The sequence below is a fragment of the Oncorhynchus kisutch genome, linkage group LG1 (assembly GCF_002021735.2).
Source record: "Oncorhynchus kisutch isolate 150728-3 linkage group LG1, Okis_V2, whole genome shotgun sequence".
In the NCBI taxonomy this organism is placed as follows: Eukaryota; Metazoa; Chordata; class Actinopteri; order Salmoniformes; family Salmonidae; genus Oncorhynchus; species Oncorhynchus kisutch.
Window position 1 is genome coordinate 54,373,366 of NC_034174.2, and position 13,056 is coordinate 54,386,421.

General features: G+C 41.4%; 1 protein-coding gene across 1 annotated transcript in view; it reads right to left on the reverse strand.

Moving 5' to 3' along the window:
* The window catches only part of LOC109891176 (mRNA (2'-O-methyladenosine-N(6)-)-methyltransferase), a 45,141-nt gene that overhangs the window by 17,762 nt on the left and 14,323 nt on the right, over window positions 1–13,056 (reverse strand). The window contains exons 6-14 of the mRNA XM_020483516.2: window positions 9,820–9,974; window positions 9,167–9,314; window positions 8,639–8,722; window positions 7,989–8,088; window positions 7,625–7,787; window positions 4,695–4,864; window positions 2,496–2,582; window positions 2,074–2,258; window positions 1,642–1,735 (exon numbers count right to left, since the gene is read on the reverse strand). Coding sequence (XP_020339105.1) covers window positions 1,642–1,735; window positions 2,074–2,258; window positions 2,496–2,582; window positions 4,695–4,864; window positions 7,625–7,787; window positions 7,989–8,088; window positions 8,639–8,722; window positions 9,167–9,314; window positions 9,820–9,974 — 1,186 coding nt within the window. The remainder of the gene's footprint in view (window positions 1–1,641; window positions 1,736–2,073; window positions 2,259–2,495; window positions 2,583–4,694; window positions 4,865–7,624; window positions 7,788–7,988; window positions 8,089–8,638; window positions 8,723–9,166; window positions 9,315–9,819; window positions 9,975–13,056) is intronic.

Below are 13,056 nucleotides of genomic sequence, written 5' to 3' on the forward strand. Positions count from 1 at the left end.
CCCGAAACATTTGACCTAAGTCAAATAATTTAAAGGCAATGCTACCAAATACTAATTGAGTGTATGTGTTAATTTGCTAAATTGTAATTATTTCGCTATTTTGTCCTATTTATTGCCTTACCTCCATTTGCACATTTTCTTTTTCTATTGTGTTATTGACGCTTGTTTATTTAATGTGTAATCTGTGTTGTTGTCTGTTACACTGCTTTGCTTTGCCAGGTCGCAGTTGTAAACTTGTTAAGAACTTGTTTTCAACTAGCCTACCTGGTTAAATATAGGTGAAATAAAAAATAAAAAGGCCCCTAGGCCTTGACCTGATTAAAGACTTTATTTACATAGGCCTCCGCGAGTAAGATCACTGAATCTTCTGTGTTGTTGGCAGCCCTCACACCCGGCAGAATGTTATTGTCAAAGCGTGCATAAAATGCATAGAGTTCATCTGGTAGTGAGTGATGCATCTTTGGGGAGATCACTGCTGTGTCTCCCTTTGTAATCCATAATGAACGGTAGCCCCTGCTACATGCAGCGTGTGTCGGAGCCTGTGTAACATGACACCTTATTCATATATTGTCCTTTTGCTTGTTTGGTCATAGCGGGACTTATTGCACTTGTTCCTGTCCTCAGCCGTAGCCTCAGGGTTGTTTGCGGTAGCCCTATTCTTTACTTTAGTGCCAACCTCGGTGTTAATTCAGGGCATTTGATTGGGGAAGCAGCGAACCATAACTGTGAAAACATCAAAGATGCATTTCCTTATAAAGCCGGTGACGGAGGTGGTTAGCTTGTTGATGTTATCAGCGGAGTACCAGAACATATTCCAGTCTGTAGCATAGACTCTGATTCTGGAGACCATTTTCTCAGAGCGAGCCAATGGTAATTCCTATTAGAGCTTCTGCTTGTAAATGTATGGATTTAAGTTTTTCTGCTTGGCTATAGCCTAGTACAGTTTGTTAAGTGCCAGGTTGTTATTTTTCTAGTCCTGAGGTGGAATGTATACAACAGTCAAAATAACAGCAGAAATCTCCCTCAGGAGGCAAAGGGGTCAGCATTTGACCATCAGGTATTCCAAGACGAGTGAACAATGGGTTGAGACTTCTACCGCGGTCGAGTCAGCACACCAGTTGTTGTTTATGAAGAGGCTAACCTCTTCCCCCCCTCGATTTCCCAACTCCACTGTCCTGTCGGCACAGTGAATGGAGAACATTTGTCCGAGAGCCATGTTTCAGAGAAGCTGAAAATATTGCAGTTTTGAGAGTCCCGTTGCTAGCAAAGCAGCGATCGGAGGTAATCCATCTTATTATCAAGTAGAATGGAGGGAAGAGGTGGTCGGTTCTCCCTTCACCTTTATCTCGCCAGGATCCCCCTTCTCTTGCCTCTAATGTCAGCATTTCCTCTTGGGTAGCCCAAAAATTTTGTCAGATTTACAGAAGGAGCCCAGGGCAGATGAGTCGAGGTAAAGCGGGAATTGAGATAAGTAACTGCCGATCAGCTGTTCAAAAGTTATAGTCGGTTGTAAGAAATGATAGCGGATACATTAAGTAAATTAAGTAAAAACAAATAAAAAATTGCCATGTTAGGTCGGAGATCCAGTACGGCGCCATCTTTTCAACTAGTGATGAGGAAAAAATTACTAAGGAGGGGCACCTCAAAGTGTGTCACCATGGCATCCATCAGCTCCTCACAGAAGGGAGGGTTGGCCTCGAAGGAGCCACTAGCCGGTGAGAAGTTCAGGAAGGGCCTTGGAGGCAAAGAGAATATTTTAGGACAGAGTCAAACTAGAAACCCATAGATTAACAAATTACTAAAAGTAAACGGCCCATGCCTCGGTGGTCTCTGTTAAGTTGAGATGAGGTAGACCAGTGTTTCTCAATCCTTTTTTGTGTCAGGAACTGGTATGCTATAGGGTCAGGGACCTTATATTGAAACAAGCATTGTAAATCTGACCGAATTAGACTCTCTGGGAATGTTCAGCAACATGCCACGGACCGGTGCAGGACCATGGACTGGAGGTTGAGAAACACTGGCGTAGACCACATATAATGTATTGTTTGTGATGAGAAGTAAACCTAAACCTACCCCCTGGACCCAAAGAAGCCGTCGGTGTCAGGGAAAGCCGAGCAGAACTGCTTGAAGTAGGAGTTGAGCGGCGAGGCGAAACACTCAAAGCTCACCCCAAACTGTTTGTTGAGTACCTCGAAGACAGGCACAGGGAGGGCCCCCTGTAAGCCCATCCCCTCATTCACCCCAGCGCCAAACATCACCTGAACAAAAAACAGTGACATCATCAGCATAACAAACATCAGATGTAGCCAGACATAGCCAGAAAAGATGCAGAGGAAAGAGCAACAAGAAGTTGAAGGGGATGGTGGACTATAAGAGCATTGCCTCCCAACAGATTCATAACAATGTTACTACTTTGGCAGTGAAAACAGAGGATAAGACAAAGAAAAATAGAAAGAGGAGTCGTAGAAAGAGGGGGAGGGGGGAGTCCGATTTACCTGGTATCTCTTGATAAGGCACCATATTCGTGACAGGAACTTTTCGAACCTGGGATCATCGATGCAGCTGTATCGGTATAAGAGCTCCTGGATAGACAGGTGAGTAATTAAGCAGAGATGCTAGTCAATTATATCCACCACACCTTCCAGGATTAGTTCCTGGCAGTTTCTCAGACAGTGCAAGTATCAACGCACCTAAAAATGGTATGAGTTTGAGTGTATACTTAACGTCTCGGGACATTTTACTGATATCGATTATTACGATATGTAGAATACATTAAAGAAATGTGAAGTTTGAAATGAAATAATGCTGCTAATATGGGCAAATTCTAACGGGGAAATCTATAGCTACAACGTTCAAAGTAATAGTAGTAGTTTTAAGGGTAATGTAAAAAAGTAACTTGTCATGACATTTCCCTGTTGGTGAGGTTTATGACCTCCATAAATACCTTTGCCTCTTTACACTCTCTACTCTACAGATTGGACTCTTAGAGAGAGTCTGGTAACATCAAAAGGTTGGGGAACGGAACCATATTTCGGTAATTCAACCAGTTGAAAATATCCGTTGGTTCTTAAACAATTTGTCAGATCAGTTATCGTCTGAGACATTATTACTGATGATAGGATGACAAACTGTATCTTGGAAAGTCTACACATCCTAGTTATCAGATTCACATGGAATTGTTGTGCAATTTAAATGTTTAAATATAAAACTATTTGTGAAAAGATTAAATATAATTTTAGCTTCTATATGAGAGAATTATTTTCATAAGTGAACTATGCTCACTCAGTGGCCCCACCCAAGTGAAACGACATTGGTTGTGAACTATGAAACACGCCCTTCTCTACACCACCACAAAAGCCCATTGACGAAAGTCAACCTTGTGTTCCCGATGACGTGAGGACTGCTGTCCATACGTTTAAAAGGGATAATATCAACTACAGAACTAAGCCAACCTCAGTGTGAGCTCTGGTTGCGAAAGGTTGTAGTCAGTCAACCAAACGAAATTAACATTGTGTTCCCGGTGACGTGAGGACTGATGTCCATACATTTAGATTGGAGAATTTAAACTTGGAGGTGACAATCGACACGCTGGAAGGATGCATTTCGACGATACCAGCCAGAATATAGCATAAGCTTATAGAATGGCAACTTAGTGAATAAGAGTTCAAAGTCCATACCAAGGAAGTGATACATCCTAGACGTTTACAGCTGCTGCTAACTCGACGTGGGCTAGGAAAAGACGGACAATCTCTTCAGAAAGACAGGGTACCACAGCGTTATTACAACGTACCCGTTCTACGACGAGAAATATTCTTCAAAGGACCAGGGAGATCTCTGCTGGGCAACCCAGCCTTCCATCTACAACCAATCTATCGAAGCACAGCTCAGAGTAAATATTTCTTGCATTTTCCTTTTCCAAATGGGCGGTTATTTAGAATGCATAAGATTCTGTATTTACTATAGCATAGCGTCATAAGGTCCGATAGAGACCCAATCCTTTTGTTCCTCAGTCTTCCCGCGCTTTCATTCAAACCCAACCCCCTTTCTTTGTGTAACCAGCCGTCAAATCGGTTCCGTCCGCTAGGGACGTTTTCCTCTATGACATAATCAATGTAATCAATGTATGATTCATCCTGTGTATATGTAATTCTGTGTGATTATTTTGGTATTTAATAAATAAATAATTAAACCAAATGTTATATTGCTGATTCAACTTGTTAGCCAAGGTTCGTGAAGATAACCAAGAATTTTACCGCGTTCAGATGAGACTGAAAAATGTGCCGATTAATAATTGATATAAAAGATTCTTTAAGAGTTTATTTAAGACGTCTTTAAGAGTTTATTCAGAAGACGATAAACATTCTTCCGTGGTGCCGACTTTCTAGTTAATTACATTTATATGATTAGTTTATTCAGGTAATATTAATAAGATAAATTATTTTATAAACTAGCATGTCATATCACTTAATCCGGCATGGCAAAGACACGACAAACTGATGCACATTAATGTTATACATTTATCCTTAAACTTTTTTGACCATATTGCCCAGCTCTACCCACTACACAGAACCGATTTCATGTAATATAGTTATTACATTCAGGGGCACAATCAATGACACCCCATTGCACCAACATATATTGGTATTTATAATACTATACTACACATAATATCACTGCTACAACATATTCCTCACCAGCTTGGCGAAGTAGCCGCGGTTGACCTTGACCATCTCTCCCTTGTAGCGTAAGCAGGAGATGTCATTCTCAAAGTGCAGCTCAATGCGGGGCTGGTTCGGTGAGGGTAGGGCCAGCCGGATGGGGTAGCAGTATACCAGCCTGTCCTGCACCTCGGCTGCCTCTGGGTCTGAGAAGGGAGGGGGAAAACAAGGGGTAACCGTAAAATAAAAGTAAGAAAAAACAACATATGGCTTTAATTTGGGTAAAATCAAAAATAATTTTGGATATTCAAGTAACGAAATTTGTTGGGCACAGATATAGAATGACAAGAACAGACATTCCCATTCAGAGTCAATATATATTTCTATGTTTGAGCACCAAAAATAAAGACTAGGTAGCATTGCCTTTAAATTGTTTAACTTGGGTCAAACGTTTCAGGTAGCCTTCCACAAGCTTCCCACAATAAATTGGGTGAATTTTGGCCCATTCCTCCTGACAGAGCTGGTGTAACGGAGTCAGGTTCGTGGGCTTTCTTGCTTTCACATGCTTTTTCAGTTCTGCCCACAAATCTCCTATATGATTGAGGTCAGGGCTTTGTGATGACCACTCCCATACCTTGACTTTGTTGTCCTTAAGCCATTTTTCCACAACTTTGAAAATATGCTTGGGGTCATTGTCCATTTGGAAGACCCATTTGCGACCAAGCCTTAACTTACTGATGTTTTGAGATGTTGCTTCAATATGTCCATATAATGTTCCTTCCTCATGTCATCTATTTTGTGAAGTGCACCAGTCCCTCCTGCAGCAAAGCACCCCCACAACATGATGCTGCCACCCCCATGCTTCACAGTTTGGATGGTGTTCTTCAGCTTGCAAGCATCCCTGTTTTTTCTCCAAACATAATGATGGTCATTATAGCCAAACAGTGATATTTTTGTTTCATCCGCCCAGAGAACATTTCTCCAAAAAGTACAATCTTTGTCCCCATGTGCAGTTGCAAACCGTAGTCTGGCTTTTATATGGCGGTTTTGGAGCAGTGACTTCTTCCTTGCTGAGCGGCCATTCAGGTTATGTCGATATAGGACTCATTTTACTCTGGATATAGATACTTTTGTTTCCTCCAGCATCTTCACAAGGTCCTTTGCTGTTGTTCTGGGATTCATTTGCACTTTTCGCACGTTCATCTCTAGGAGACAGAACGCGTCTCCTTCCTGAGTAGTATGACAGCTGTGTGGTCCCATGGTGTTTATACTTGCGTACTATTGTTTGTACAGATGAACGTGGTACCTTCAGGCGTTTGGAAATTGCTCTTAAGGATGAACCAGACTTGTGGAGGTCCACAATTTTTTTCTGAGGTCTTGGCTGATTTCTTTTGATTTTCCAATGATGTCAAGCAAAGAGGCACTGAGTTTGAAGGTAGGCCTTGAAATACATCCACAGCTACAACTTCAATTGACTCAAATTAGGTAAATTAGCCTATCAGAAGCTTCGAAAGCCATTACATCATTTTCTGGAATTTTCCAAGCAGTTTAAAAGCACAGTCAACTTAGTATATTTAAACGTCTGACCCACTGGAATTTTGATCCAGTGAATTATAAGTTAAATAATCTGTCTAAACAATTGCTGGAAAAATTACTTGTGTCATGCACAAAGTAGATGTCCTAACCAACTTGCCAAAACTATAGTTTGTTAACAAGACATTTGTGGAGTGGTTGAAAAACAAGTTAATGACTCCAACCTAAGTGTATGTAAACTTCCGACTTCAACTGTATTTAGATACAGTGCCTTCGTAAAGTATTCAGACCCCTTGACCTGAAATTTTATTTTATTCAGCAATCGACACACAATACGCCATAATGACGAAGCAAAAACAGGTTGACATTTTTGCAAATGCATTAAAAATAAAAAACGGAAAAACCTTATTTACACAAGTATTCAGACCCTCTGCTATGAGACTCGAAATTGAACTCCGGTGCATCTTGGTTTCCATTGATCATCCTTGAGATGTTTCTACAACTTGGAGTCCACCTGTGGACATGATTTGGAAAGGCACACACCTGTCTATATAAGGTCCCATCGTTGTAACTTTCTGAAGGCACTGTAAATGGGCTCAGACACGGTATGTTTTAGTTTAAAACAATGCGATTCTGTGCGATGCGATTCAATGCACTAACATTTGTTGCATTAACACATACATTTTCTATTCAAAATTTAAATCTGCTGGTGATGGAGCTCATGAGCTGGGACTCTGAGCTGGATCTGTCTGAGCTGACTTCTGTGTGGGTGTGTTGTGTCGTGACATTGAGTTTGACTGTTATTTTATCAAATAATTACAAACCATGTCCTATTATTACACGATTAAATTAAACATAACTATTAATTAAGTGGAAATCTGGGGCACCACGGGAAATGTTGTTAGTATTGAACCCTTTTTCCAATTTTCGCCTAAAATGAAATACCCAAATCTAACTGCCTGTAGCTCTGTACCTGAAGCAAGGATATGCATATTCTTGACACCATTTGAAAGGAAAGTTTGTGGAAATGTCTAGTCTACTGATATTGCCTGGGGTTGTTCAGCATGCAAAATTAATGACTGTCAATGTAGTTCGATACTGAAGGAGAGGAGGTATCAGTTTTCAGAAAAGATTAAATGTATTTTCGGAAGGTAAAAAAAATTGAAAATGAACAAAACAATGTAGTGAACAGGCGATTCGTAATGTTTGAATCTTTTTTCTGACAGGCGAATACTACATTTGGATCAGTTTGGGGTCCGCGGACCAATGCACTTGTATAAGTGAATCGTTACAAAGCTATAGATTATACTTTCATATTCACCCCCTGCATTTTTTAAAATATCATGTCACAGAGACCGTGGGTGGGGCTAAATGGATGGCGTCTAGCCTAGTGTGCAGAGTCTAAGGCGATTTAGCTAGCTAGCACGTCTCACCCGTGATGTTGCAGTCCTTCAGCAGGGTCTGGTGGGCCTGGCGAATACGTCGCACGTACTCTACTGAGATGTGGTAGATCTTTGTACAAATTCCCTCCACGGAGTCTTTGGCTACTGCCGTTACATGGGGACCACACTGTTTCCGCAAGTGCTCCAGACGATCCTGAGGGAAAATTCGTTTTAGGATCAGCTTTTCAACAGATACATGTCAGTGTACTTTCCATTGAGGTGAATTTATACAGCAATGGATTTTCTTTGTTGCCACAAACATACAGTTCGCCACACTTCTAAACCACACAATCTACTACTCAACTACACACACACACAAACTCTACTCCTTGACCACACACATACACACATATACCATGTAGTCTTCTTTACTGGCTGAGTGGTCTCTCCGTAGCCAGTTCATGGTGTCCTCCGCATTCCATTTCACAACCTTCCGGCTGTCTGGTGTGGCATTTCTAACAGGACATAAAACACACTGTTCATTCTCCAAGCAAGACAAAGCATTTCAAACAAAAGAGACACTCAACTAGCCCAATCAATCTTCCATTTAAATGCTTTATTTCCTCTTCAGTTTTTCTCCAATCTATCCAAGCTGCCACTCAGTCAAGACAGTTGGGGAAAGAGAAAGGACGGTTTTGGTTTAGCATTCAAGTGCAAACCCAGAAGCTGCGGGTTTCTGCTTCAGGTCTATAAAAGCTTTCTATGTAGGATGCCGAAATACTGAGACATTGTGTTGCTTTTCATGTTATAAGCTGAATCTAGCAGTCAAAGCAGTGGTTTAAAAAAAATGCTGAGCCATCACTTGAGTTATATAACGTATCGGCTATATAGAGTACATTCTAAATTGTCATGGTGCTTCATGTAGCGGTGTGCCAGAACATATTAGTGGCTCGAATTCTTTAAGACAGCTTCTATAATGTCATACTTGGGAGCGACATCAAAGAATATCAGGCCATATAAAAAGGGAATTTGTAAAATGAATTCTAGTGTGCCAGAAACACCTACCTCGAGTCAATCATTTTCTTGGCAGCTTCAGCGTATTTGAATAAGAGCTTTCGGGCCTCCTCTTTGTACTTGATGCGGGACAACCTGGCATAAGAAATGACAAAATAGTAGTAAATGAAAAAGTGTTGAGAGGAGACACTGTTGTCTAAATTAACCATAAATTGAATGAATTGCCAAGACGACATTTCAATGTATTGACATTTCACATGCAACAAAATTGCATCAGACTGACGCACTAATTTTTCACTAGCTCCTTGTGCAACATCAGACAACAAAATTTACTGTATTGAATCAAGCCATACAGACGTTAATTAAAGAATATAGTATAATTGGTATGTACAGGTCTTCGTTCAAATATTATACTTGACATCTTTCAAATACTTTGAGCGTTTGATTGAGCCAGCATGGTGTGTCTGATGGGTGGGGTTTGCAGTTGTGGGTCTATTCCATTGATTCCTTTGCACCAGGAAAGATGAATCAAGCACAGATTTGAAGCCAGGACGGGTACAGATTCCCTTTCCCACTGACCTGATGGGGATGTCGTTCATGACCTCTCTGAACATGGACCGGGAGATGATGGGGTCACAATCGCTGGGCAGTAGGGGGTCAGGCCCTTTGTCCAGTACCTTGCGCTCCAGCAGCCAGCGGTTGAAAGACTCTCGTGGGGGCTCGATACCTATTAGAGGGGGGGGAAAGGCCATTTATCATCAAGGTTGACGTCAGCAGAGTATAGGAACACCGGAGTTGTGTTCACCAGGGCATAAATTAGGGAAAACATTTGAATCCATTTCACAACGTAAAATGAAATGAGCGTTGCTTATTAGAAAAGTTCAGCAAGGCCCTCCATTTCAGTCCATTGTCTTCTGTTTGGTGCCTAATTATTATTATTATGACCCTGGGCTGGAGTAAAGTTTTGCTCACCCTATGGCACTCCAGGACCATGGGTGGTGAGTGACAACAATGGCTTAACAAAATGCTGAGCGTTGTATGTATATATTTTTTTAAAGTGACACCTCAGAACTGTTTTCAGACAGACACCTCAAGCTCATCTAGAAAGCAAACATCTGACAGCATAACGGGGAGGCACCTTGAAAAGTAAGTAATTAAAAAGTTAAGAAAAGCAATAATTTTAATTTAAAGCTAAGTTTGACTTGACAACGCCAGTTGTGTGGGTAATTCACCTTCTCGTTGGTAGCAGAGCTCTTGGTAGTGCTGCCGTAGCTTGGTGGTGAGCTGGGCGCGTTGGAGCTCAATCTCCGGGTGGGGAGGTAGATGGTTGGCGGGGGCTCGCTCTCTGATCACTGCGTTAGTCTGAATGTCCAGGTCCCAGTATATTCTAAAATAGCAACAATGACAGACATACTCAGTATTCATATCCCAAAATAAATGAATTAACTCACAACAAATTTCAATAGAAAGTTGACAAAAATAGATATGATCTTGCTTACTACGATGGAAAGATAAATACCTGTATTTGTAGAAAAATCACCCTGATTAATTATTTAGTCATATGCCAGTTTACCCATTTTATGGCCCTGCCTTCGCCAAATGATTTGTTTATAAAATGATATGAGCAAAAATACATTTTCCTTTATTAAGAACGGCAAGCCAAACAAAATTAAACGTGCTAATTTATATAATGAATATGAGTTTGGGGGGCAGAAATGATTAAATATTCAAGCATTAAACCTCTCACTAAAAGCATCAGTCATACAAAAGATATACTTAAACTCAAACTAGTTCTCCAGTAGATTAGTAAGAATGGCTCACCCATTGTTCAAAAATGTCATTTTCCCCTTTATCCAGATTACAACCTCTCACTTTCAGTCAATTGATAATGGAACCATTTTAAAAATTAAAAAAATTAAAAAGCAAAAAACAAGCCATACAAAGCTGGTTGCATGGAAATGTTTGCTCTATCCAAAATTACAACTAACTGACTGCAGCCATTTTGATTATTTTTTTTACATTTCACCTTTATTTAACCAGGTAGGCTAGTTGAGAACAAGTTCTTATTTGCAAGACAAAGCAAAGCAGTGTGACACAGACAACAACACAGTTACATATGGAGTAAACAATAAACAAGCCAGTAACACAATAAACAAGTCAATGACACAGTAGAAAAAAGAAAGTCTATAAACAGTGTGTGCAAAAGGCATGAGGAGGTAGGCAATAAATATGCCATAGGAGCGAATAATTACAATTTAGCAGATCAACACTGTAATAAATGAGCAGATGATGATGTGCAAGTAGAGATACCGGTGTGCAAAAGAGCAGAAAAGTAAATCAAATAAAAACAGTATGGGGATGAGGTAGGTAGATTGGGTGGGCTATTTCAGATGGACTATGTACAGCTGCAGTGATTGGTTAGCTGCTCAGATAGTTGATGTTTAAAGTTGGTGAGGGAAATAAAAGTCTCCAACGTCAGCGATTTTTACAATTCGTTCCAGTCACTGGCAGCAGAGAACTGGAAGGAAAGGCGGCCAAATAAGGTGTTGGCTTTGGGGGTGATCAGTGAGATATACCTGCTGGAACGTGTGCTACGGGTGGGTGTTGTTATCGTGACCAGTGAACTGAGATAAGGCAGAGCTTTACCTAGCATAGACTTCTAGATGACCTGGAGCCAGTGGGTCTGGCGACGAATATGTAGCGAGGGCCAGCCGACTAGTGCATACAGGTCGCAGTGGTGGGTGGTATACGGTGATTTGGTAAAACGGATGGCACTGTGATAGACTGCATCCAGTTTGCATCCAATATTTAGGGATCTTGGACGATACAAAAGAGAGTTTGAACAGGCTGGTAATAGGGGTTGCAACAATGCTGGTGGATAGTTTTAGAAAGAGAGGGTCCAGATTGCCTAGCCCAGATTGTCTGCAAAAACCTGTACGGGTCCAGGTTTTGCAGCTCTTTCAGAACATCTGCTGTCTGGATATGGGTGAAGGAGAAGCTGGGGAGGCTTGGGCGAGTAGCTGCAGGGGGGGGATGGAACTGTTGGCCGGGGTTGGAGTAGCCAGAAGGAAGGCATGGCCAGCCGTTGAGAAATGCTTATTGAAATGTTCAATTACTGTGGATTTATCAGTGGTGACCATGTTACCTAGCCTCAGTGCAGTGGGCAGCAGGGAGGAGGTGCTCTTGTTCTCCATGGACTTTACAGTGTCCCAAAACTTTTTGGAGTTAGAGCTACAGGATGCGAATTTCTGCTTGAAAAAGCTAGCCTTTGCTTTCCCGACTGACTGTGTGTATTGGTTCCTGACTTCCCTGAACAGTTGCATATCGTGGGGACTATTCGATGCTATTGCAGTCCGCCACAGGATGTTCTTGTGCTGGTCAAGGGCAGTCAGGTCTGGAGTGAAACGAGGACTATATCTGTTCTTAGTTCTGCATTTTTGAACGGGGCATGCTGATCTAAGATGGTGAGGAAATTACTTTTAAAGAATGACCAGGCATCCCCGACTGACGGGATGAGGTCAATATCCTTCCAGGATACCAGGGCCAGGTCGATTAGAAAGGCCTGCTCGCAGAAGTGTTTTAGGGAGCGTTTGACAGTGATGAGGGGTGGTCGTTTGACCGCGGACCCATAGAAGATACAGGCAATGAGGCAGTGATCGCTGAGATCCTGATTGAAAACAGCGGAGGTGTATTTAAAGGGCAAGTTGGTCAGGATAATGTCTATGAGGGTGCCCATGTTTACGGATTTAGCCTTACCTAACACATACATACAGTTCAAGTCGGAAGTTTACATACACCGTAGTCAAATACATTTTAACTCAGTGTTTCACAATTCCTGACATTTAATCTAGTAAAAATACCTTGTCTCAGGTCAGTTAGGATCACCACTTTATTTTAAAAATGTGAAATGTCAGAATAATAGCAGAGAGAATTATTTATTTCAGCTTTTATTTATTTCTTTCATCACATTCCCAGTGGGTCAGAACCTTACATACACTCAATTAGTATTTGGTAACATTGCCTTTAAATTGTTTAACTTGGGTCAAACGTTGTGGGTAGCCTTCCACAAGCTTCCCACAATAAGTGCTGGCGTAACTGAGTCAGGTTTGTAGGCCTCCTTGCTCGCACACACTTTTTCAGTTCTGCCCACAAATTTTCTATGGGATTGAGGTCAGGGCTTTGTGATGGCCATTCCAATACCTTGACTTTGTTGGCCTTAAGCCATTTTGACACAACGTTGGAAGTATGTTTGGGGTCATTGTCCATTTGGAAGACCCAAGCTTTAACTTCCTGACTGATGTCTTGAAATGTTGCTTCAATATATCCACAATTTATCTTTCTCGTGATGCCATCTATTTTGTGAAGTGCACCAGTCCCTCCTGTGCAGTTGCAAACCATAGTCTGGCTTTTTTATGGCGGTTTTGGAGCAGTGTCTTCTTCCTTGCTGAGCAGCCTTTCAGGTTATATTG